This window comes from Oncorhynchus keta, chromosome 31 (assembly GCF_023373465.1).
Source record: "Oncorhynchus keta strain PuntledgeMale-10-30-2019 chromosome 31, Oket_V2, whole genome shotgun sequence".
Taxonomy (NCBI): Eukaryota; Metazoa; Chordata; class Actinopteri; order Salmoniformes; family Salmonidae; genus Oncorhynchus; species Oncorhynchus keta.
In genome coordinates this window covers 19,824,389-19,852,198 of record NC_068451.1, presented here as the reverse complement: position 1 = coordinate 19,852,198, position 27,810 = coordinate 19,824,389, and the positions used below count along the sequence as shown (strand labels likewise).

The window sequence follows — 27,810 nt, the reverse complement described above, 5'->3', positions numbered from 1 at the left end:
AAAAACAGAGGAGGGTTTGTAAATTATTTTTGATACACTCGCATCCATAAAGCAGAGGTGAGGGAAGTCTAGTGTGCCTCTGCTGTCGTAGTTGAAGTTCTACTGAGGGTTTTCGGGGAAACTAGGACATAAGAACAGAAGTGAGAAGAGGTAAGTAACATTGCTGCAGATTTCTGGGGGAAAAAAGTTGGTTTTGGTTGTAATCCGTGCTCCGAGGTAGGTTGATAATCTAGCATGTTTCGATGACTGTATCTGACACTGCCTTGAAACGAAGATACAGTCGTTATAGACTAATAAAATGAGTGTGCGTATTGCCACTCTGTCTCTAGGCTAATTACTAAAGTTTAGTAAACCAACCTAATTGGTGCGTAATGCGCATTGCAATCAATGGTCACCACAAGTGTGATGTTCACATTTTACAAGGCCTATCTGGTGCAATTGAACGTATGCAAATCACCATTTTACATCAGTTGGCCTATGCATATTTGAACAATATTAGATTCAAAGTGTTAATCTATTCTCGCATATTATTATTATTTTTCTTCAGAAGGACATGATATCTTCGGCAACGGTGTGAAGGACCTGAACTCCTCACAGAGATGTTGGGCCCAAGTGGATGTCATGTACAATGAATCTGGAGCTATGGCCGATTACTCCTCATAATATACAGGATACTCAGATCCTTCTTCGCCATCTTAATCTATCCTGGAAGTAACATGGGAATGTTCATATTTTATTTCTGGATTTAGTCAGGAAGGAGAACCGAGCAGCTACAGTGTTACCTTGACGCACCACACAAGTTATCCGCGCCCGAGCAATACAGTTCGTGCATTGGAAGAGCCAAGCGCGTAAAACAGAATGCATGGGTGTCAAAGCAGTAAAATGATATAGAATTGAGATCTGTATGTTGACTGACTTTTATTGTTTGGTGAATTCACGCCAAGGTCGAAGAAAATATAATTATTTGAAAATGAAAGAAAAATCGAAAAATGCTGCCCGGACTCGACGGGAAAAGGAAAATAGTGAATTCTATGAGCTGGCCAAGTTGTTGCCTTTACCTTCTGCCATCACGTCTCAGCTTGATAAAGCTTCAATTATTCGACTCACAACAAGTTACTTGAAAATGAGAATTGTTTTTCCTGAAGGTAAGGTTCTGATATTATTACATTAAACGTTGTTATATTATGATGATTATTATTAGGCTATTATAACAACCAACGTTTATATGATGTTATCATACGTGTTATTGGTATATTTACAAATATTTTTGTGTTACAGTTACGCTTTTTGTTTTTATGTTGATGCTAGATATTAATGTTCTTATGCAAGGCTAATAATTCAAATCATAATTCCAAATGTTGCCACATTATCAAATGACTTTGTTGCCTCATCTATTCACTGATATACATGTGTAATGTGTTATATTATAATGATGTCTTATAATGATGAATTATGTCATGTTATTAACGTTTTTATTGCTCTCATTCTGCAAAACGCCTGTGGTGCCACTTCTCCTCATTTACACGGATCATTGGGGAATCAATAAGACTACAGTAATTACTGTGTTTACGTATGGGAGAGGTGTAGGCCTACATTAATCTAAATCAAGCTATATGTTGCATAACATAACTCGTTAGGCCCAATTAAATTCCATTCAATAATCTCTCCACTGTTACATGTGAAGGGAATACTTTTATTTACCTATGTTATTTCCCATACTGATATATGGAATAGTTCTATATTTTTTGGTTGGTTATATATGGTCAAATATAAGCAGTCCGAGAGAGAGTCAAAATGCCATACCGATTTAAGATAACTTTTGTAGCCCTTTCGAAATTGTGGCAATATTATTAACTAGGACTAAAAATACAATTCATTGGAATGTATTCTATCAAAATCGACCATGTTTTTCCAAAACAAACTTGATTCATGCCTAAGTAGCCTAAAGATGGAAACTTTATGCACACAATGTTCTGGGAAATAAGTAGTGTGCGCGCATACATGGATAACTGACCGTTGTACACACCTCTTTGTCTGTGAAGAATACACTGTGCGTGTCTTTTGACATTTATACACGTGTAGTCCCCTTTCAGAGTCAGGCGACCATGATGCCCCTGGAAGACGATTAGCCGTCATTTGCCACCTTCTCCCCGCGGTCTCAACGGGCCCCTGTTCTGCGTGACCGCTACAGAGCCGCGCCAATTAGCGTCGCCCGGGCGACTAGCGGTCTGATCCTTACGAACATATGGGGGGGCCTTGTAACACTGAGGCAAAGAAGAGAAGCGACTTCTCAAGAATGACTTCTCAAGCTCAGGCTGTTAAGACACACACAACAAACAAAAAAAACGCACGAGAGTATATGGATTGTGGATTTTGCTTAAAATCGATCCCCCCTGTGTCGAATGTTGTTTTTAGGCCTATAGGCCTAACCTATGTATGACGTTGCAGGTGATCAACGATTCATCGCATGCACAGGCGTCTTGGGCGTACCCGTAGATATGATCATATCAATAATGTTAATTCAGTCAGTATAAGAAGTGGAACATATTTCATCTAAATTCTATTTGACAAATTGTGACAAGTGTCATATCTCGTCTACAGTTATTTTTTATCTTCATCAGTGTTTTACTGTTTTACTGAGTTGCGGAAGGACCGCATATCTGGTTTACACTATACATCTACTTCAAATTGGAGGATTCCTCACGAACTAAAAACAAAGAAATAACCTGATTTGGGGGATTTTCACGAAATTGAATCCGTAGAAGGGTCATTTGGAGGAAGAATTGTTGACATATATTTTACATTTGTATATTAAAGCATAATTGAGAAATAAAGACTTGAATGTCGAATATTTGGGACATTTTCGACCTTCCCGGGCCTTCTTTAAGGCTCTATAATGTTTCATCTGTAGGTGCTACAAAGCAGAAATTGGTTTCATATGAAGCTTTACCACTTGCTCTGTGATATTAGTAGTATTTTGATTTCAATGACAATTTTATTACATTAATTTATAACAATTTAACTTTTTTTTTTTTTTTCAATATAGGCCTATGGTTTAACATAGTACAGATCTACCTACTCTACGGACATATCAAAGTTCCATAGTGGGATCTCTGTTAGTTTTACATTTGTGGACCATTTTATACAGTGAAATTGACAAAGTAGGCAATGTAGCCAATCGCAGCCCTCCTTTTACTTGCATTATTGCACATCCTGCAAATCACCAGCAGAGGGCGACCATTTTGAATCCATTTTCACATTCCCTCATTGATAATACTTACAAATTACTCTAAAAGTAGCAGAGATCCCACTCTGGAACTTTGATAGCCTGTAGAATATATTATGTTCAGCCATATATAGAGAAATTAGTCAAATCCAAATTGGTAACCTATATTTTCAATGTTCATGTTTATTTTTCAATATTAATACATGTGTTATACATTTTTACAAAAAAGAAATAGCTGATATCACAGAGCTAATAGTAAAGCTTCATATGACACCAATCTTTGCTTTGTAGCACCTACAGATGAAACATTATGGAGTCTAAAAGGAGGCCTGGCTAAGACAAATGTCAGAAATATTCCAACTTCAATTAGTTATTTCTCAATCATGATTTAAGATACAAATGTCAAATATATGTCAACCATTATTTCTCCAAAGGTCCCTACTTTCGATTACATCTAGTGAAAATTCCCCAAATCTGGCCACTCCAATCTGCCCCCAATACATTTTCAATCGATGAGCCATGATCACCATTGAAGTTAAATTGGTACAGAATTCACGGATGCAACAAATATAGCCTCTTATAGCTTCCTCAACATATGTTAATGAGCCAGAAACAACAATAAGCCTGCCATGCACCAACTGGTGGTTAAAAGGTTTTTGGCGCTCCAAAGATACGTTTTTACATTTTTACTGTTGATAATACCTCAAATGTGAGTTTTCCGTTACAGTGTAGGCTAAAGGCTATCATAGGTTATCAATTTAAGCTCGTTATAGATCGTTATAACTACTCTTTAATATCGATAAAAGAGGAGAGTAGAAAAAAAATGTAAACCAGAAATAGTCTATCTAGTATTACCAGAAGCTCATTTCAGTCACAGTTTTTCTGTGTGAATGGAATGATGAGGAAATTCTGACAGGCCTATGCTTAATTCGTTTTTTTTTTAAATCGTTTTAATAGGCTACCGCTCACGGTTTCCACACTTGATAAGGAAACAAAGCATGCGGTCGTTTCCCAACACTAGCATATGGTAAAATCAACTGATAAATAATTGAAGCTACAGTCTCACAGGGAGGGGGGATAGTGGCTGTATCGGGGAATATTCTGTATACTCAGTTTAAGAGGGTCCTGTCACTGAAGCGTTTTACGATCGGTATTGCGAGCCATGTGCGTTCCTCATTAAATAGCCTCTGCTGTTTTAAAGGGCTGTCCAAACACACACTGCTGCAAGGAGTGCAAAACAAATCGCATTGAAACACATAACAACGTCGAACTAGGCCCGGAAAGTGACAGCGTGTATTGCAAAGAAAGTGTTCCGAGTATTCGCCAGTAAAATATTATATGAAAATGTATAGAGGTGAGAGGGTTTTATGGCCTTTATTGAGCGGTCAATAACCTTTGCTCCACCCCATGTGGTCCCACCGAGTTGAATTACAAGTCACATCAGAGAGAGAGCGGGAGAGACGTGTTGATGCGTTTGTTTTTCTGAAGTCTTCCGCCGCTGTTAGATCAATCGAAAAACACAAACAGACATACAATGCGTATTTAGGCCACCTCACATTTTATTTGGTTCAACAAAATGTTTTGGCATTAAATAATCATAACAGTAAACCATGTGTCTGGTTTATCAGGCGTTACTGACGCAAAAAACGGCAATATTAAAGTCATAATTCCAATATAGGACATTATTAAGCCTAGCCCATTTCTTTGAAGGATTTTTATTTTTTTTGTAATTCCTATACCTTGTTGAAACCTGCACAATTAACGGAACACGATTTATGTGTGTGTAGACCTACAAAACATATTATGCTTCTTCTAAGAGCTGAGGCCCGTGTAAATAATGATCTAAATCTGTTGTGGACGCGCACATTTACATTTTACATTTACATTTAAGTCATTTAGCAGACGCTCTTATCCAGAGCGACTTACAAATTGGTGAGCAAAATAACAAATTTAGCTCAGAGAAACTGGGAGCTTTTTCAACTGCAATTTTATAGGAGACGAATACAATTTTCTAACCCTGCATGCGAGCAATTGAACACTCTTTCAGGACAGGGCTCTCCAGACTAATCTTTGAGTCGTCGCTAACGCCTCTTTTGTTTGAAATGTAGGCCTACTTTTGTTCAGCTTGGACCACTTCATGTCGCAGGAGTATCTTTAGATCCTATTTCTGAATGTAATGCCCAATTTGGTGATTATCTTACACGCGCGTTGATGTCGAAGAGAGCCTAATTCCCTGCGGTAGGTCAAGTGCGAGAACCTAAAGGCCCCAGCTCGAGCTCCCACACAGATTACCATGGCGCGGAGAGGAACAGACAGTCCCACCTATGGGGTCATCACTAGTTACCACAGCCTATTTGTACAATTATACATTTTTTTAAATCACATTTTAAATCTAACCCTTATCTTAACCATACTGCTAACCCTATGCCCAACCCTAACCTTAAATTAATACCAATAAAACGAATGTATTTTTTCATACATTTTTACAATATAGACAATTTTGACTTTGTGGTTTTGGTACCTAGTGGTACCTATGGCCCTGCTTACTTGTAATTAGCTTAAAACGTGACGTATTGACACACTAAAAACGGGCCTAGTATGATTATAGTTATTCCCCCCAACAAGCTTCCACATGTTACGTTATTGTCAGTAGGCCTACAGGTCTATCGGTGATAGTCATTCATCAGAATGATATCAAATGCTAAAGGTTAAGAGATTTAGATTAAATCATTGTCTATCGAATAATATATGATTTTTCATATGACACTGAATGGTCCAGCTCCTGTAGTGAAGATGCTGCATATTTGAGTTGTGGTTAAGGAGTCATTTGTTTGTTTCAGTTGTGTAAACGTGAAGTGCATTTTTGGTTAATATTAAAGTGCGAAACATTTTTTCGTTGTTGTTGTGATCTTTGCACGGCCAAGTGTTTGTTTTCATATGGAATTTGCATTGCAATCGGGATTGCGCGGTGGTTTACCGGGGACAGCAACTCTTATTTGCTTTATCGAATTTTGTTGGTTTCTTCGGGTGTGCGGTGGAGGAGATTTGCACGTCCAATGTCTTGCCAACCTGTTTACAGTCCAGTCATCACTGTGAAATCAGGTGTGCTCAACTGAACGAATAATATGAGGTTTTTAAATATATACCCAAACATGATATTTATTTCAAGTGTGAATATGAATATTATTATTCACACTAAAATAATTAATTTTAACGCTGATAGCCATATTATTACATTTACACAATTACCTCGAAAATGAATAATGCATCTCAAAGGCATCCTCTCTATTATGATGATGAGTATTATTATGTCGCTTTTATTATTATGTCGATTTTATTTAACTTATGTACATTCATTCTAAAATACAAACTGATATTCACTTATTTTCCCATGTGTGTTGTAGGGCTGGGAGAGTCCTGGGGCCACGTGAGTCGGACCAGATCTCTGGATAATGTTGGGCGAGAGCTGGGATCACATCTGTTACAGGTGGGATCACATATCCTACAGGTGCAGACTTATTTGAATTATGAACGCCATTTTTATCTTTGGAATATAATAGAAATGTAAAAAAATGTCGAATGGTAAAGTGTTTTTATTATTGTAAATTCTGTACACATGACTTATTTTTTATTGTATTATTATTATCATTATTATTATTATCATCATTATCCCACGTGACAGCAGCAGTTGTCGCCCGTTATCCATATTTTAAAGGGAGAGTGATTTTCTTCCTCACATCTCCCTCCTGCCGCTCTCATTCTTGTGGATATAAATCTGGAAATATCTTCAATGCATTCATAGTCACGCGCTGCGCCTCTCTTCTCTCCTCCAGGAGTCTCTAGTTAACAAGGGTTCGTTCCTACATGATCGTAACAACACTAAATGCAACACAGCAAAAGTACCATGGCCTAGTAGTTACAGTATAGTCGAAGTTCTAGACTATAATAATGATATTAATAAGTATGCAGACATTATTAGTGTGTTTCTATTTATAATTTCAAGGTTATTAATAATTTCAAGATAATGAATTTGGATACATTGAACAAAATGTTATTATTATTATTATGCTAAGTGTAACAACATTTTTGATAGTCAACCGATAAAAAAACACAATGCTACGATGCTGTCATAGACGCGTCTCTGGTATTTTTCTTATTTTGTATAAACAACAGATTGATTGATTATTAATTTTAGAAATTAAATAATCGAATAACCTGTATAGCAGCATTAATATGTAGGCCTAGCTAGGCGAAGATCCACACATTTTGTCCACATTTGACCTAATTAATATATACATGACAATTATTTTTCAGACGTTGGACGGGTTCATTTTTGTGGTTGCTCCTGACGGGAAAGTAATGTACATATCTGAAACAGCATCGGTCCATTTGGGCTTATCACAGGTAGGCTGCTGCACAATCCGTCTTTATTTCGATTAAATTGATTGCTTTATTTTGCATTCGATTTAAATCGATCCTTGTGCTTTGTGCTACAGTAGACATAGCCCATAGTCCTATGTTTTACGTTTCTTGAAAACAATGACTAAACGTGTATTTTAACAGGTAGAGCTGACCGGAAATAGTATTTACGAGTACATCCACCCTGCTGACCACGACGAAATGACAGCCGTGCTGACAGCTCACCAACCCTGCCACTCGCACTTTGTCCAAGGTATGGTAGCCTGTGTATGCTATGTTGATTGACTGACTGAGCACTGAATCACGTGTCATGGTATTTACATTATATGATCGTCTTTGATTGCGTGTTCTCTCTGTCTTTGAAGAATATGAAATGGAACGTTCATTCTTTCTGAGAATGAAATGCGTCCTCGCGAAAAGAAATGCCGGTCTGACATGTGGTGGATACAAGGTAGGCCTATGTTGCTGCCATCTTTCTCAATGTCAAAGTTGTTAGATTATATAGTCAGCCATTCCAGTTTATGTTGATGGTGTGACTGAATTGTTGATAGTTGGCACATGGTCTTTATAATTGAAGCCTATATTTTAAACTTCTCTGGCAAACTGCACTTGGTTTTTGAAAAATCCTTCAAACTGTAGTTTTAGCCCTGCTAGAAACTCTCCGTACCCATGCAGTCCATAATAACAGAAATCTCTTGCAATACCTCTAAACTGGTTGAATACATAGTTCCATATGTGTATTCTTATATATTGTAGGCCTTCATGCATATTTGTGTGTACAATTCTGTCAGGTGATCCACTGCAGCGGGTACCTAAAGATCCGTCAGTACAGCCTGGACATGTCTCCATTTGATGGCTGCTATCAGAACGTGGGCTTGGTGGCGGTGGGCCACTCTCTACCCCCTAGCGCTGTCACTGAAATCAAACTACACAGCAACATGTTCATGTTCAGAGCCAGCCTGGATATGAAGCTCATCTTCCTCGACTCCAGGTAAATACAACATTTAACCCAACTCGCACACTGGAGATGCTTAGTGGTCCCAAATACTTAAGGTTCCACTTTAAACAACTTCTAACGGCTTTGTTGAGCATTCATAACGTCTTCATAAACACTACATAGATGCATGAGTAGTCATACACATATGAAATAATGAGGAAGATGCAGAAATTGGGTACGTTCTGTATGCATATGTAATCAGTAATTCTGAGCGTGTGTATTTAATATTGTGTATGTCCCAGGGTAGCTGAGCTGACAGGCTATGAGCCCCAGGATCTTATAGAGAAGACGCTCTATCACCATGTCCATGGCTGTGACTCCTTCCACCTGAGATGTGCACACCACTTGTGTGAGTTAGGTTTGTTTTGCTCTCCTACAGTTACTCTCTCCCAGTCCTCAGAACTAGAATTTTCTATCTGTGATATATTAACAGTGTAGTGGCAATAGTAATTACAAAAGGCATAACTAACACCACTGTCTGTGCTGAATGTTATACAGATATCTAATGTACTTACAGTGCATTCAGAAACTATTCAGACCCCTTGAATTTTTCCACATTTTGTTACGTTACAGCCTTATTCTAAAATGGATTAAATAGTTGTTTCCCCCTCATGTAAATACACGCAAACCCCATAATGACAAAGCAAAAAATGTTTTTTAGACACTTTTGCAAATGTATTAAAAATAAAAACTGATATCATATTAACGTAAGTATTTAGACCCTTTACTCAGTACTTTGTTGAAGCGCTTTTGGCAGTGATTGCAGCGTAGAATCTTCTTGAGTATGACGATACAAGCTTGGCGCACCTGTATTTGGGAGTTTCTCCCATTGTTCTCTGCAGTTCATCTCAAGCTCTGTCAGGTTGGATTGGGATCGTTGCTATCACAGCTATTTTCAGGTCTCTCCAGAGATGTTCGATCAGGTTCAAGTCTTGGTTCTGGCTGGGCCAGGGCGCTCAAGGACATTCAGAGACTTGTCCTGAAGCAACTTCTGCATTGTCTTGGCTGTATGCTTAGGGTCGTTGTCCTGTTGGAAGGTGAACCTTCACCCCAGTCTGAGGTCCTAAGTGCTCTGGAGCAGGTTTTTATCAAGAATCTCGCTGTACTTTGCTCTGTTCATCTTTCCCTCGATCCTGACTAGTCTCCTAGTCCCTGCCACTGAAAAACATCCCCACAGCATGATGCTGCCACCACCGTGCTTCACCTTAGGGATGGTGCCAGGTTTCCTCCAGACATGATGCTTGGCATTCAGGCCAAAGAGTTCCATCTTGGTTTCGTCAGACCAGATAATCTTGTTTCTCATGGTCTGAGAGTCTTTAGGTGCCTTTTGCCAAAGTAGGCTGTCATGTGCCTTTTACTGAAGAGTTGCTTCCGTCTGACCACTCTACCATAAATGTCTGAGTGCTGCAGAGATGGTTGTCCTTCTGGAAGGATCTCCCATCTCCACAGAGGAACTGTGGAGCTCTGTCAGAGCTCTGTCAGAGTGACAATCGTGTTCTTAGTCGCCTCCCTGACCTAGGCCCTTCTCCCCTGATTGCTCAGTTTGGTGGTTCCAAACTTCTTCAATTTAAGAATGATGGAGGCCACTGTGTTCTTGGGGACATTCAATGCTGCAGACATTTTTTGGTGCCTCACAATCCTGTCTCGGACTCTGTGGACAGTTATTTTGACCTCTTGGCTTGATTTTTGCTGTGACATGTACTGTCAACTGTGGGACCTTATATAGACAGGTGTATGCCTTTCCAAATCATGTCCAATCAGTTGAATCTACCACACGTGGACTCCAATCAAGTTTTAGAAACATCTCAGGGATAATCAATGGAAACATGATGCACCTCAGCTCAATTTAGAGTCTCATAGCAAAGGGTCTGATTACTTATTTAAATAAGGTATTTCTAAAAACCTGTTTTCGCTTTGTCATTATGTGGTATTGTTATTTTTATTTAATTTAATACATTTTAAAACAAGGATATAACGTAACAAAATGTGGAAAAAATTCAAGGGGTCTGAATACTTTCCGAATGCACTGTAATTGTATTTTAATAATTGCTTTACATCACATGAAACAAAGTGCCTTTTTTCCCATTTCTAAATGCTTTATGAACTACCTGATTGATATTATAGTTTCACGTGACTCAAGTCTAAAATATTATCTGACAAATAAAAGATATTATCTTTTTTAATTATGTCTTATCAGTTCTAATATAATTTGTGTAATTGCAATAACCTGTTCTACTTAGAACAACATCCATCCTCTAACAAAAATTGCGCCGGAAGAAATGACAGCAGTTTTACAGGCGCCCGACCAATTGTGAAATTATGTTTTTTTCCCGCATTATTTGTAACTTATTTTGTACATAATAGTTCTGCAACCGTATCTTATGGCAAAAAAGAGCTTCTGGATATCAGGACAGCGATCACTCACCTCGGATTAGACACAGATTATTTTCAACAACAACCAAGACTCACATGATATTCTCCAAACACCCGGCAGGGTCGACATCCCAGTTATTCGCAAGAGGAAGCAACGCAGGTACAGAGGACGAAGAGCCGGATGCCTTGAAAGGACCCGCAGAAGGCGAGTAGCAAAGCTGCCGTTACCATCAATATTACTCGCCAACGTGCAATTGTTGGACAATAAATTAGGTGAGGTACGATCATGATATCCTACCAACGGGACATCAAAAACTGTAATATCCTATGTTTTACGGAATCGTGACTGAATGACGACATGGATATTCAGCGAGCGGGATATACGCTTCACCGGCAGGATAGAACATCACACTCCGGTAAGACGAGGGGGAGCGGTCTGTGCATATTTGTAAACAACAGCTGGTACACGAAATCTAAGGAAGTCTCTAGATTTTGCTCGCCTGAAGTAGAGAATATTGTGATAAATTGCAGGCCACACTACTTGCTTAGAGAGTTCTCAGCTAAACTATTCGTGGCTGTTTATTTACCACCACAAACCGATGCTGGCACTAAGACAGCACTCAGTCATCTGTATAAGGAAATAAGCAAAAAGGAAACCACCCACCCAGAGACGGCGCTCCTAGTGGCCAGAGAATTTAATGCAGAGAAACTTAAATCAGTTCTACCAAATCTCTATCAACATGTTAAATGTACAACCACAACTCTATCCTCCTGATTCCTGCTTACAAGCTAAAACTAAAGCAGGAAGCACCAGTGACTCGGTCTATAAAAAAGTGGTCAGATGAAAAAGATACTAAACTACAGGACTGTTTTGCCATCACAGACTGGAACATGTTCCGGGATTCTTCCGATGACATTGAGGAGTACACCACATCGGTCACCGGCTTTATCAATAAGTGCATCGAGGACGTCGTACCCACAGTGACTGTACATACATACCCCAACCAGAAGCCATGGATTACAGACAACATTCACACTGAGCTAAAGGGTTGAGCTGCCGCTTTCAAGGTGCGGGACTCTAACCTGGAAGCTTACAAGAAATCCAGCTGTGCCCTGTGACGAACCATCAAACAGGCAAAATACAGGGCTAAGATTGAATCATACTACACCGGCTCCGACGCGACGCTCATCGGATGTGGCAGGGCTTGCAAACTATTACAGACTACAAAGGGAAGCACAGCCGCGAGCTGCCCAGTGACACGAGCCTACCAGACGAGCTAAATCACTTCTATGCTGTCTTCGAGGCAATCAACACTACGGCATGCACGAGAGCATCAGCTGTTCTGGATGACTGTGTGATCACGCTATCCGTAGCCAATGTGAGTAAGACCCTTAAACAGGTCAATATACACAAGGCTGCGGGGCCAGACGGATTACCAGGACGTGTGCTCCGGGAATGTGCTGACCAACTGGCAGGTGTCTTCACTGACATTTTCAACATGTCCCTGATTGAGTCTGTAATACCAACATGTTTCAAGCAGATCACCATAGTCCCTGTGCCCAATAACACTAAGGCAACCTGCCTAAATGACTACAGACCCAGCACTATCTGTAGCCTTGAAGTGCTTTGAAAGGCTGGTAATGGCTCACATCAACACCATTCTCCCAGAAACCCTAGACCCACTCCAATATGCATACCGTCCGAGCAGATCCACAGATGATGCAATCTCTATTGCCCTCCACACTGCCCTTTCCCACCTGGACAAAAGCAACACCTGTGTGAGAAGGCTATTCGTTGACTACACCTCAGTGTTCAACACCATAGTGCCCTCAAAGCTCATCACTAAGCTAAGGAACCTGGGACTAAACACCTCCCTCTGCAACTGGATCCTGGACTTCCTGACGGGCCTCCCCCAGGTGGTGAGGACAGGTAGCAACACATATGCCACGCTGATCCTCAACACTGGAGCTCCCCAGGGGTGCGTGCTCAGTCCCCTCCTGTACTCCCTGTTCACCCACGATGGCATAACCAGGCACAACTCCAACACCATCATTAAGTTTGCAGACGACACAACAGTGGTAGGCCTGATCACCGACCACGACGAGACAGCCTATAGGGAGGAGGTCAGAGACCTGGCCGGGGGGTGCCAGAATAACAACCTATCCCTCAACGTAACCAAGACTAGAGATGATTGTGGACTACAGGAAAAGGAGCACCAAGCATGTCCCCATTCTCATCGATGGGACTGTAGTGGAGCAGGTTTAGAGCTTCAAGATCCTTGGTGTCCACATCAACAACAAACTAGAATGTTCCAAACACACAAAGACAGTTGTGAAGAGGGCACGACAAAGCCTATTCCCCCTCAGGAAACGAAAAAGATTTGGCATGGGTCCTGAGATCCTCAAAAGCTTCTACAGCTGCAACATTGAGAGCATCCTGACCGGTTGCATCACTGCCTGGTATGGCCCAGTACATCACTGGGGCTAAGCTGCCTGCCATCCAGGACCTCTACACCAGGCGGTGTCAGAGGAAGGCCCCTAAAAATTGTCAAAGAGCCCAGCCACCCCAGTCATAGACTGTTCTCTCTACTACTGCATGACAAGCGGTACCGGAGTGCCAAGTCTAGGACAAAAAGGCTTCTCAACAGTTTTTACGCCCAAGCCATAAGACTCCTGAACAGGTAACCAAATGGTTACCCGGACTATTTGCATTGTGTGCCCCCCCCAACCCCTCTTTTTACGCTGTACATACTTCCTTGGGGCGGCAGCGTAGCCTAGTGGTTAGAGCGTTGGACTAGTAACCGGAAGGTTGCGAGTTCAAACCCCCGAGCTGACAAGGTACAAATCTGTTGTTCTGCCCCTGAACAGGCAGTTAACCCACTGTTCCCAGGCCGTCATTGAAAATAAGAATATGTTCTTAACTGACTTGCCTGGTTAAATAAAGGTAAAATGTAAAAAAAAAATAGGCCCGACCAACCAGTGCTCCCGCACATTGGCTAACCGGTCTATCTGCATTATGTCCCTCCACCCGCCAACCCCTCTTTTTACGCTACTACTCTGTTCATCATATATGCATAGTCACCTTACTACCTCAATAAGACCGACTAACCGGTGTCTGTATATAGCCTTGCTACTGTTATTTTCAAATGTCTTTTTACTGTGGTTTTATTTCTTCACACACACACACACACACACACACACACACACACACACACACACACACACACACACACACACACACACACACACACACACACACACACACACACACACACACACACACACACACACACACACACACACACACACACACACACACACACACACACCTTTTTTTTCGCACAATTGGTTAGAGCCTGTAAGTAAGCATTTTACTATAAGGTCTACTACACCTGTTGTATTCAGCGCACGTGACAAATCATCTTTGATTTGATGTTGCACTACAATCATATCATCCAATTATGTTATACAGTTGAAGTCTGAAGTTTATATACACTTAGGTTGGAGTCATTAAAACTTGTTTTTCAACCACTTCACACATTTCTTGTGCATGGCACAAGTAATTTTTCCAACAATTGTTTACAGACAGATTATTTCACTTATAATTCACTGCATCACAATTCCAGTGGGTCAGAAGTTTCATACACAAAGGTGACTCTGCCTTGAAACAGCTTGGAAAATTGCAGAAAATGATGCCATGGCTTTAGAAGTTTCTGAAAGGCTATTGACATAATTTGAGTCAATTGGAGGTGTACCTGTGGATGTATTTTAAGGCCTACCTTCAAACTCAGTGCCTCTTTGCTTGACATCATGGGAAAATCTAAAGAAATCAGCCAAGACCTCAGAAAAAAATTGTAGACCTCCACAAGTCTGATTCATCCTTGGGAGCAATTTCCAAACGCCTGAAGGTAACCACGTTCATCTGTACAAACAATAGTAGGCAAGTATAAACACCATGGGACCACACAGCCGTCATACTGCTCAGGAAGGCGTTCTGTCTCCTAGAGATGAACGTACTTTGGTGTGAAAAGTACATATCAATCCCAGGATAACAGCAAAGGACCTTGTGAAGATGCTGGAGGAAACAGGTACAAAGTATCTATATCCACTGTAAAAAGAGTCCTATATCGACATAACCTGAAAGGTGGCTCAGCAAGGAAGAAGCCACTGCTCCATAACCGCCATAAAAAAGCCAGACTATGGTTTGCAACTGCACATGGGGACAAAGATCATACTTTTTGGAGAAATGTCATCTGGTCTGATGAAACAAAATATAACTGTTTGGCCATAATGCCCATTGTTATGTTTGGAGGGAAAAGGGGGATGCTTGTAAGCTGAAGAACACTATCCCAACCGTGAAGCATGGGGGTGGTAGCATCATGATGTGGGGATGCTTTGCTGCAGGATGGACTGGTGCACCTCACAAAATAGATGGCATCATGAGGGATAAAAACTATGTGGATATATTGAAGCAACATCTCAAGACATCAGTCAGGAAGTTACAGTGGGGCAATAAAGTATTTTGTCAGCCACCAATTGTGCAAGTTCTCCCACTTAAAAAGATGAGAGGCCTGTAATTTTCATCATAGGTACACTTCAACTATGACAGACTAAATTGAGAAAACAAATAGACCTGCACCAGGCTGGGAAGACTGAATCTGCAATAGGTAAGCAGCTTGGTTTGAAGAAATTAACTGTCGGAGCAATTATTAGGAAATGGAAGACATACAAGACCACTGATAATCTCCCTCGATCTGGGGCTCCACGCAAGATCTCACGCCGTGGGGACAAAATGATCACAAGAACGGTGAGCAAAAATCCCAGAACCACACAGGGGGTCCTAGTGAATGATCTGCAGAGAGCTGGGACCAAAGTAACAAAGCCTACCATCAGTAACACACTATGCCGCCAGGGATTCAAATCTTGCAGTGCCAGACGTGTCCCCCTGCTTAAGCCAGTACATGTCCAGGCCCGTCTGAAGTTTGTAGAGAGCATTTGGATGATCCAGAAGAAGATTGGGAGAATGTCATATGGTCAGATGAAACCAAAATAGAACTTTTTGGTAAAAACTCAACTCGTCGTGTTTGGAGGACAAAGAATGCCGAGTTGCATCCAAAGAACACCATACCTACTGTGAAGCATGTGGGTGGAAACATCATGCTTTGGGGCTGTTTTTCTGCAAAGGGACCAGGACGACTGATCCGTGTAAAGGAAAGAATGAATGGGGCGATGTATCGTGAGATTTTGAGTGAAAACCTCCTTCCATCAGCAAGGGCATTGAAGATGAAACATGGCTGGGTCTTTCAGCATGACAATGATCCCAAACACACCGCCTGGGCAACGAAGGAACAAAGCAACGTAAGAAGCATTTCAAGGTCGTGGAGTGGCCTAGCCAGTCTCCAGATCTCAACCCCATAGAAAATATTTTTAAGTGGATGAACTTGCACAATTGGTGGCTGACTAAATACTTTTTTGCCCCACTGTAAAGCCTGGTCACAAATGGGTCTTCCAAATCGACAATGACCCCAAGCATACTTCCAAAGTTGTGGCAAAATGGCTTAAGGACAACAAAGTCAAGGTATTGGAGTGGCCATCACAAAGCCCTGACCTCAATCCCATAGAACATTTGTGGGCAGAACTGAAAAAGTTTGGGTGAGCAAGGTCTACAAACCTGACTCAGTTACAACAGCTCTGTCAGGAGGAATGGGCCAAAATTCACCCATCTTATTGTGGGAAGCTTGTGGGAGGCTACCCGAAATGTTTGACCCAAGTTAAACAATTTAAAGGCAATGCTACCAAATACTAATTGAGTGTATGTAAACTTCTGACCCACTGGGAATGTGATGAAAGAAATAAAGTTTAAATGAATCATTCTCTCTACTATTATTCTAACATTTCACATTCTTAAAATAAAGTGGTGATCCTAACTGACCTAGTTAGTACAGGGACTTTTTACGAGGATTAAATGTCAGGAATTGTGAAAAACTGAGTTTAAATGTATTTGGCTAAGGTGTATGTAAACTTCCGACTTCAACTGTCCATGACCACTAATTAATGCTTCACTATTTTTGTAACAATGATATAAACAAGAATTTCAGTTTCCCTCTAACTCTCTCTCTCCCCCTCTATTTGTCTCTGTGTCTCCCTCTCTTTGTCTCTGTCTCTGTCTCTCTCTCTCTCTCTCTCTCTCTCTCTCTCTCTCTCTCTCCCTCCCTCCCTCCCTCCCCTCCCTCCCTCCCTCCCTCCCTCCCTCTCTCTCTCTCTCTCTCTCTCTCTCTCTCTCTCTCTCTCTCTCTCCCCTCTCTCTCTCTCTCTCTCTCTCCTTCCCTCTCTCTCTCTCTCTCCAGTGCTGGTGAAAGGCCAAGTGACCACTAAGTACTATAGGTTCCTGGCTAAGCAGGGTGGCTGGGTTTGGGTCCAGAGCTATGCCACCATCGTACACAACAGCCGTTCCTCCAGACCCCACTGTATCGTCAGTGTCAACTACGTCCTGACGTAGGTGCCTCAGCAGAACCCCAGAGGATAACACATGAAAGCATTGTACAACAGTTATTTCTTATGTGATCCTTGGTGGATGACATACAGGACAAACACTACATCAGTGGGTCATAATATGTGTGCAAGACCCACCGTGTGTATTAGAGGTCGACCGATTATGATATTTCAACACCGATACCGGTACCGATTATTGGAGGACCAAATGAAAGCCGATACCGATGAATCGCCCTATTTTTATATATGTATTTGTAATAATGACAATTACAACAATACTGAATGAACAATGAATGAACACTTTTATTTTAACTTAATATAATACATCAATAAAATCAATTTAGTCTCAAATAAATAATGAAACATGTTCAATTTGGTTTAAATAATGCAAAAACAAAGTGTTGGAGAAGAAAGTAAAAGTGCAATATGTGTATTGTTAGAAAGCTAACGTTTCAGTTCCTTGCTCAGAACATGAGAACATATGAAAGCTGGTGTTTCCTTTTAACATGAGTCTTCAATATTCCCAGGTAAGAAGTTTTGGGTTGTAGATATTATAGGACTATTTCTCTCTATACCATTTGTATTTCATATACCTTTGACTATTGGATGTTCTAATAGGTACTTTAGTATTGCCAGCCTAATCTCGGGAGTTGATAGGCATGAAGTCATAAACAGCGCAATGCTTGAAGCATTGCAAAGAGCTGCTGGCCTATGCAGGAAAGTGCTGTTTGAAGGAATGCTTACGAGCCTGCTGCTGCCTACCACCGCTCAGTCAGACTGCTCTATCAAATCATATACTTAATTATAATATAATAGCACACTAACTATTAATATGGTCAAATCCGGAAACTCTAATTTCGAAAACAAAATGTTTATTCTTTCAGTGAAATACGTAACCATTCCGTATTTTATCTGACTGGTGGCATCCATAGGTCTAAATATTGCTGTTACATTGCACAACCTCCACTGTTATGTCATAATTACGTAAAATTCTGGCAAATTAGTTCGCAACGAGCCAGGCGGCCCAAACTGTTGCATATACCCTGACTCTGTGTGCAATGAACTCAAGAGAAGTGACACAATTTACCTAGTTTAATATTGCCTGCTAACACAAATTTCTTTGAACTAAAAATGCAGGTTTAAAAATATATACTTGTGTATTGATTTTAAGAAAGGCACTGATGTTTATGGTTAGGTACACATTGGTGCAACTACAGTGCTTTTTTTGCGAATGCGCTTGCTAATACACTCGTTTGGCGAAGTAGGCTGGGATTCAATGATAAATTAACAGGCACTGCATTGATTATATGCAACGCAGGACAAGCAAGATAAACCAGTAATATCATCAACCATGTGTAGTTAACTAGTGATTATGTTTAAATTGATTGTTTTTTATAAGATACGTTTAATGCTAGCTAGCACCTTACCATTGCTCTTTGCTGCACTCACGTAACAGGTAGTCAGCCTGCCACGCAGTCTCCTCGTGGAGTGCAATGTAATCGACCATGATCGGTGTCCAAAAATGCTGATTACCGATTGTTATATTGTTATATACCGATTACCGATTGCCCTAATTAATCGGCCATTCCGATTAATCGGTCGACCTCTAGTGTGTATAGCCTACCCTTTAGCTTTTTCTGTACATCACCGATAAGTCTGTCAGTGGAAAGAATGGTGCTGTAGGTCTGGGGTGTCTGTTATTTTTTCAGTGGATGGTTATATCTCCTAGCGGGAGTCATGGCACCGCAGAAAGAGATCAGCAGTCACATCTGTCCTTGATTGGTTTGGTCTGATGTGATACCTGGCTCTGGGAGGGAGCCTGTTCAGATTTTTACACAGCACCACACACACACACAGGCTTCTTTGTAGCTCAGCTTAGCTGTCGTTTCCCTCTCTGATAAGATAATGAGTATTGGCACCCGAGGTTTACACAAGCCTTCACTGCAAATCAATTAACGAGAGGTTAATAAGAAATATATTTATTTTTAGGTTAATAAGAAACATGACACGTTTTTTTTTGTTAATTTGCTTAAATGACTTAAGTGTAGTGTATGAGGAGTTTTGACAGGATTGTAAATAGGACCTTTTTATTTGTTGAGTTCATTTATAGTGGAACGAAGTTGTGTATTTTCATCTCATCAAAGCCTGTCGACTGTGTTTTTTGTTGTTCTGTAGATGTTAGGATGAAATGTTCCGTTAGATTTTTCTGTCTAATAGGGTGAGAGTTTACAGTAGCTGACAGGAAGGATGCAGAGTTCTATCACTGTTTTCAATTTAGAATAATCATTTCTTGAAAAATTGAAAGTTGTTTACTGTGACTTTCTTCTTCTGTAGAAAAGTTATGATGTGTCGTAGTGTGGATGTCTGTGTGTAGAATAGTTATGATGTGTCGTAGTGTGGATGTCTGTGTGTAGAATAGTTATGATGTGTGGATGTCTGTGTGTAGAATAGTTATGATGTGTCGTAGTGTGGATGTCTGTGTGTAGAATAGTTATGATGTGTAGTAGTGTGGATGTCTGTGTGTAGAATAGTTATGATGTGTCGTAGTGTGGATGTCTGTGTGTAGAATAGTTATGATGTGTAGTTGTGTGGATGTCTGTGTGTAGAATAGTTATGATGTGTAGTAGTGTGGATGTCTGTGTGTAGAATAGTTATGATGTGTAGTAGTGTGGATGTCTGTGTGTAGAATAGTTATGATGTGTAGTAGTGTGGATGTCTGTGTGTAGAATAGTTATGATGTGTAGTAGTGTGGATGTCTGTGTGTAGAATAGTTATGATGTGTAGTAGTGTGGATGTCTGTGTGTAGAATAGTTATGATGTGTAGTAGTGTGGATGTCTGTGTGTAGAATAGTTATGATGTGGATGTCTGTGTGTAGAACTTGGCTGTTACCTTTGGAACCCTCACCCAGGAAGGGAAAGTCACTTGGCAAGGTGTCTCTGGAATGAACAACATGTCCATCTGTCTGTCTGCAGACTGTCAACTGTCTCAGTCAGGCATGGGTTCACAAAGTCTTTTTTTTCTCCCGAATAGTTTTAATTTGTTTGGTTGAGTCAACCTGGCCTGAGGTGTCAGATAGAAGGGGGTGCACTGTTGGCACGATTTCATTGTCTCTATTGCCCTTGGCAAACCTCAATCCAGTCAAGCTTAAGTATTAGAAAGAAAACTAATACAGTTTGAACCCAGATCTGGTGGACTGTCTTTCTCAGACAGTGGTATTGAGTGTGGGCCTCCGTCATGCATGAGCACTGATAAGCACTGATAAGCAACACAATTTGCTTCCACCCAGTTTTCCACTGGAAAAGTCACCATAACGTTCAAACCTCTTTTCACTCAGCATGCACTTACTTTATCAACTGAACTGCAAACAGTCCAGATAGAGATATAGTCTGAGTCAAGCTCTATTGGTTCTGTGAGTGTTAGTATTGGCTCAGTACAGATGTAGGATCTTAATTTGATCACTCTGTTGCAGGAGAACTTTCCTACAATGCAGGAAATGTAAAACTTGTAATGTATTTAAGGTTTAAAAAGGATTCTGAAGTTTGTCATTTTCACTTAGAAATCTTATAATTATAATCCACATCATAATTCACATTTCCTGTTTCTGCAGGATTTATTATTTTCCTGCTGTAGCAAACTGGCTCAAATTAAGAACCTACATCTGTACCTTCTGGTTAGGTCTGTGAAAACTGTGCCACTGCCTTCTAGGATGGGACATTTAGCACATTTCCTGGTGTGCTGCTGTGTGTAATGTGTATTGCTGCAGATGTAAAAGTGTTCCAGTAAATTAATTAGGCCCATAAAACACTCCATTAACCAGAGGAGGCAGAAGAGGCTGCTCCGTACAGAGGAGAGAAGAAGGAAATGACTCGACATGCACTGCCGCAGACTACCCCCCTCCCCAAATCCATAACGGTGTTTATGAGGTTTTAATTGATAGGCCATAAAGATGAGGAGTGTTTATGGCTGCCAGCTTGGTGAGAGAGAGTAGGGAGTTTAGAATTTGTGGATGAAGATTTCTCATTCTGTGATCTTTTTTTAAAAACAATTATTTTACTTTTTATTGAATCACATATACTGTACAGTCAATTAGTAGCGTCTTGTGATCTTGTTGAGATGTTTTATCGTGTGAGACATTAAGCTGTCATGAGACAATGTGCAAACGTGTTGTTTTGCCTCAACGTATCTGTGAGAATAGCATCAGTCAGTCAGTGAATTCATAGTAACTCAGTTCATTAGCAGAGAGAGAGATAACAATACAATGTCATCCACTGAGTGTTCCTGTCCTGTCTGAGGCTAAATAATAATGATAATAATGACTTCATTATTTCCCCATACATTTCTGAGAGAATGGCATGGGATTTAGTCAGTTCATCAGAGAACTATCACAGCCCCTTTCTCACTGTTCTTATCAGAGGCAATGGTGGGTGATTCACACAGTAGCAGGTAGAGGTGTACTAGTCTACACTGATTAACACACAGCTAGTAGGGAACACAGGAGTTCACCTCTGGTTGAACTGCCTCTATGTGTACTAGTACTGATAACCTCTTTGCCTTGTCCTATTGGCTAGTACTGATAACCCTTCCAGCTTCATTCCCTTCCTATTGGCCAGAGCCTGTCCCTGTGAACCCTGACCTTTCTTAGGCAATACTCTGTGTTTACAGCAAGATAAGAACACTTTATCACATAAAGGAGTTGGTGTCTGTGTCATGCACTGAAATGCGTGACCTGACTTGATCCTATGAGAATACTATTCTGTATGTTTTTGATAGTGTTTGTATGGAACATGTATTTCTTGATTGTGATTGTGTGTGTTTTAGAAATCAAAGTTTGTGTATGTGTATGTATGTGCATGTACCTGTATATGTGTCTGTGTGCGAGTGAGCGTGTGCACATGCATAGGGTGTGCGTGTGTAAGTGCGTGCGTGCGTGCGTGGGTGGGTGGAATGGATCAGTGTTTGGCCAGAGTAAACCCTGTCCAGGCTTTTCCATCCATCTTCTCCAACTTGATTCATCATAGTGAACAAAATCCATACGGGGGGGCCTGGGACCTGAAATCGGCCCTGGCATTTCTAACACACTGGCCCATTTTCTTCCTTGACACCCCTACACCGGACCATTTTTTTCCTTGATGCTACATTATTATCCAGATAATGCTTATTATTTGTGAAAATAAATAAAGTTGGACAGTCCCACTCAGCTAAAAAATGTACCAGCCCATCTGGCATTTGCCCGAAATGCCCGATGCCTAGTCCACCCCAGAGAAATCAATTCCCATTTCCAAGTACTGTCTCCTGGCATGGTGTTCCTGTGGGCTTGGTTTAGCCAGACATAGCCCTTAATCGCATGTGTATTTGAACAGACAGCCTCCCCTCTGTTGTATGTTTGTTAAAGGCCTTGTTACAATCCTGATGGAGAAACAAGTCCTTCCGAAAGCCTCTCTACCGCTCTTTCTCGCTCTCACTCTCGCTCTCTTTCACTCTCTCGCTTCTCTCTCTCTGCTCTCTTCTCTTTCTCTCTTCTCTCTCTCACACACAGACACACACACACCATGCTCTAATTACCAAACCGATGTGTGTATTTGCACCCTGAGAGTGAAAAAAATAAAATCCCCAGGTAGACAAATGCACAAGCCACACTTGGATAAATAGTCTTATCAGTGGAGCTATCTTGTCTTGTTTAATGATGGTCTTTATGTAATCCTAACACATAGTTAAATTAGGAATATACCTGTGTATCAACATGATCTACAGTCCATACTGTATGTGTATGCTTCTGTAGGGATACTGAGTATAAAGGACTCCAGCTGTCTCTGGACCAGGTTACAGACACCAAGCCCTCCTTCCCCTTCAGCAGTGCTCCCACCAGCCTCACTGAGAACCGCAGAGCACCCAAGAGCAGAGTGTCCCGAGCCAAGGCCAAGGCTCGACTCTCCCCCTACACACAGGTGAGGCTCTATAGGAACATACAGCGCTGGTCCTGTACACATCCTTCACAGAGGCAACTCTCTATTTGAGCCAGGATACTGCATGATCTGTCAGTGATGGGAGGTGGCTTATACCTGATTTTTCACTTCTTGATTACCTGGGTAATGACTCATATTTCTCCTCTCTCGCTCTCTGTCTTTCTCTCTCTCTCCCTCTCTCCCCCTATTGCTCGCTCGCTCTCTCTCTCTCTGCAGTACACTGGTTTCCAGGCCGAGCGGTCAGAGTCGGACCAGGATAGTCCTTGGGCAGGATCTCCCCTCACAGACTCCGCTTCCCCTCAGCTGCTGGAGCGGGGGGAGGGGCTTAGCGCCTCCTGTGCCTACAGGCAGTTCTCCGAGCCACGTCCCCTCTGCTACAGCCTCCCAATCACTGAGGAGCACCACCACCACATCCCCAGTGAAAGTCACCCCCACCTCGACAGACACGGCCACAACCAGACGTGCGAGCGGGGCCGCTGTGAGGCAGGGAGGTACTTCCTGGGTGCTCCCCAGGGTGGGACAGAGGCGTGGTGGGGAGCTGCCCGCTCTGTGCTGCCCCTGGCCAAGACCTCGTCCCTGGAGAATGGAGAGGGATACGAGAGCAGCGTGCCCTACATCACCTCCATCCACAGTCTGCATAGTAAGTCCCTATCCCTGGCCCTTTAGCTTGTATTACTGTAGGAGGCTGGAGATGGGTGAACTCCACTGTTGCAGGCTCAAACACACACAGATTTGATTCGGGTTGGTACAAAAACCTGCTCACACTTCAGATCTCCCACCTCTGCTTTATTTAACCTTTATTTAACCAGGAAAGAATCTTGTGGTTAAAAAACACTTTTGCAATGGTGACCTGTTAGAGGTCAGCAGGAAAATACAGGTTAGTTTTAACCCTTAACCTGTAGGATAACATGCTGCTAACGCTGCTTAGCCCTCGATATAGCTTCCTGTTGGCTCTAAGATCAATGTCCTGTCCCTCCCTCTACAGACTGTGGCCAATGGGACCAGGACAGTGTGGTCAGCTCGCCAGACGGGGGCTCCGCCAGCGACTCAGGGGACCGTTACCGCGCAGACTACTTCCGGGTCAGCCCCCAGGAGCCGAGCAAGATCGAGACCCTGATCCGAGCCACGCAGCAGATGATCAAGGAGGAGGAGAATCGTCTGCAGCACCGCAGCAAGCTCCACCCAGGCCCTGACACTCCTCTAGGTCCTGCCAACGGCCTCCCGAAGGGCCCCGGACCCAGCTTCACCACTGACTACCCCCAGGGAGTGCTACATAGCGTGTTGTGCCGTGGCCTGGGTCAGGTGATCAGCCCCGCATCAAGCCCTGCCCCTCTCTCCAGGCTCAGCAGCCCAGGGTCTGATCCCCTCCTCCCCAAGCCCAAAAACTACCTCCAACAGACAGGACAGACAGACTTGTCCCCTCACCCCCAGCCCCTGCACCACCAGCTTGGCTGTCCAGGCCCCTGCTCAGACTCCTCCCCTACCCCTGCCCCAGCTCTCTACCCTTCCCACCCCCAAACCCAAACGGGGAGGCCCTATCTGGACAAGCAAGCTGCTGCCTACTCCCTGACGGGCTATGCCCTAGAGCACCTGTATGACCCCAAGAGCCTCAGGGACTTCTGTTCCTCCGCTGGCACCACCCACTATGACGTGACTTCACACCTGCGCATGCAGGCAGAGCAGGGGCCGGGACACAAGGGGACCTCCGTCATCATCACCAACGGCAGCTAACGCCTGCTTGTCCAATAACACTAAAGGGATGTCTAAAATGTCAGCCTATTCCCTGTATAGGGAAAAGTGTGCCATTTCCCTACATGCTATTTTTGGACCAGAGCCTGCGTAGGGCTCTGGTCAAAAGTAATGCACTACATAGGGAATAGGGTGCCATTTCAGATGCACACTAAAACACATGAAGAAGAAACTGGATCCATGGAATATTCATTCTATTTTTTTTTTTTTTAATTTATTTTACCTTTATTTAACCAGGAAAGTCAGTTAAGAACATATTTTTATTTTCAATGACGGCCTGGGAACAGTGGGTTAACTGCCTGTTCAGGGGCAGAACGACAGATTTGTACCTTGTCAGCTCGGGGGTTTGAACTCGCAACCTTCCGGTTACTAGTCCAACGCTCTAACCACTAGGCTACGCTGCCGCCCCTATAGCCCAGCCTCAACGGCCTCTTCTGTGTCTTATCCAGCAAAAACATTTGTTTCCTTTTCTTTTAATCTTTACAGAGCTACATTATTCCATTTGCACTGCCAGAAATAGAGTTTAATTGCGGGAACCTCACCCCTATGGTTGAAGATAGGGTTGTGGATATGCTTTGAGTTAACAGGACAGGGTTCAACGTTAGTGCACTTTTTAGTGTTGGTCAGAATCCCCTTATCACAACACAACTCTAGAACTAGACCTGGTTAAATTGATATATTTTTTGCCCGCTCTACAGACGGCTATATCTGTCTGCTAATACAGGACTAGTAAAGGCCCAGTGCACTACTTTTAAGATAATAATTCAGGGGATACTACAGCATCCTCAGCACCCCTACTTTCCGTACCTATAGTTAAAGGTGTGTAAGTATAGAGATGAAGCAAAAATGACACAAAAAAAACTTCAGACATCAACAATTATGCAAATTCATTCTATCTATGTTCTCCCCAGTAGGTAAGCTATGGATTAAGGGAAGTGTACCCACACTTTCAGAGAAAGCAAAGGGGGGATTTAAGGGATACATGCAAGAGATACATATGCCTACATTTACATTGAGACATACATCAGTTCACCTGGACTGTCAGGTAGCAGGCTTTACTTGGGCTAAATGTCTCGTTGGCGTGGATAACAACATTTATTAGTGATTTGGTCTGTAGTGGTATAATATCACCTCAGTGAGGATACCAACATTATATACAACCTCTAATGAACAATCTTATTGAGATGTGATTACTGGGAGGCTAAGGGTCAATATGATGGCATGGATTGTCTCATTTGCCAGGTGTAGTGGTAAACACTGAGGGGGAATTTAGCATGCTTTCAAGGTAAACACTGAGGGAGTTAGCATGCTAGCAAGGCTGAGGTGTGAGTTAGCATGCTAACAAGGTTGAGGTGTGAGTTAGCATGCTAACAAGGTTGAGGTGGGAGTTAGCATGCTAACAAGGCTGAGATGGGAGTTAGCATGCTAACAAGGATGAGGTAGGAGTTAGCATGCTAACTAGGCTGACGTGAGAGTTAGCATGCTAACGTGTGTGTACCTCCGAGGCATGTCTTGTTAAATTGTCAACAAGGGTAATTGTACAGTTATTGTACTGGAAAGAGATGCCCATTGTTTATTGAACATATGATAAGATGAAGGAAAAATCAAGTGATGTGAAATGGAGAGATTGTGTCTGATGTGGTTGATCGACTTGTGCACTGTTCTAATATTACAGAATGATGTATAGGCAACGCTTGCTTGTACCAACATGACATTAGTTAATATTACCATAATAATGAGTTATATGACAATTAATGAAATGTTTTCACAAAGTCATGATACATGCAGCAATATGCAATCCAACCAGTTGGGTATTCGTTTAGACAGCCTAAATCATTATCACATCTGATCATGCTAATGCTTGTTTGTTATAAACTAGCATTACCTTTCTCTAACGCTTCATATCATGTTTATTATTCTGTTTTGTAGGCAGTGTGACACATTTCAAGCGTTCCCCTGGATTCTGTTGTAAATGTGGTTACCATATCTCTTTATATTTATAAGTTTGAATTTGTTTTTGTTTTTGTCAGAGTTTGAATTGTACTTTTCCAAAGTTATTTATGATGTAAATATGCTGAGAAAAAGACACCACTTTGAAGCACAAGGGAAAAGTTGTATTTATTTAGTGAATGTTTATTTTGGGTTTTGAAACATAGTTGCAATCAAAACAGTCTGCTTGCATATGAGTGTGTTTGATTTAAACAAATTCTATGAAGAAAAATAATAAACAACACTTTTTCCAAAGAAAAAATGCTCATAATTTACATGTGTGTTTTCTATTGTAGGCTACTGTAGGCATTTGAGTGTAAATGCAATAATTAACTTATATTGACTATAGATACTGAAAAACATATCGGAAAAAAAATCTATTGGACTACATGAAACTGTATCTTTACTATTACATTAACCATAAAAAGAAAAGTATTACATTCTGTCCAGCTAATAATACACAAAACAACTGAAGTGAATTGCAAGTTGTTGTTTTTTAAAGGCAAAAAAGACACCCCAAAACTGTGATGTTTACTTAAACCATTTTCTGCAATGATTCAATTTAATAGCGTTTCAGAGATGGGACATTTTAGCAGTGAGA

General features: G+C 41.6%; 1 protein-coding gene across 1 annotated transcript; it reads left to right on the top strand.

Annotated features, from left to right (window-relative positions):
• The first annotated feature begins 22 nt into the window (after nucleotides 1–22).
• On the top strand, nucleotides 23–27,430 carry LOC118364147 (single-minded homolog 1-A-like). Its single transcript, XM_035745378.2, has 12 exons — nucleotides 23–150; nucleotides 548–1,145; nucleotides 6,631–6,713; nucleotides 7,541–7,630; nucleotides 7,790–7,898; nucleotides 8,011–8,096; nucleotides 8,437–8,636; nucleotides 8,885–8,991; nucleotides 17,363–17,510; nucleotides 23,288–23,453; nucleotides 23,688–24,111; nucleotides 24,457–27,430. The coding sequence occupies exons 2-12, from the start codon at nucleotides 905–907 to the stop codon at nucleotides 25,200–25,202; spliced, it is 2,400 nt and encodes a 799-aa protein (XP_035601271.2). The 5' UTR covers nucleotides 23–150; nucleotides 548–904; the 3' UTR covers nucleotides 25,203–27,430.
• The last annotated feature ends 380 nt before the right edge of the window (nucleotides 27,431–27,810 follow it).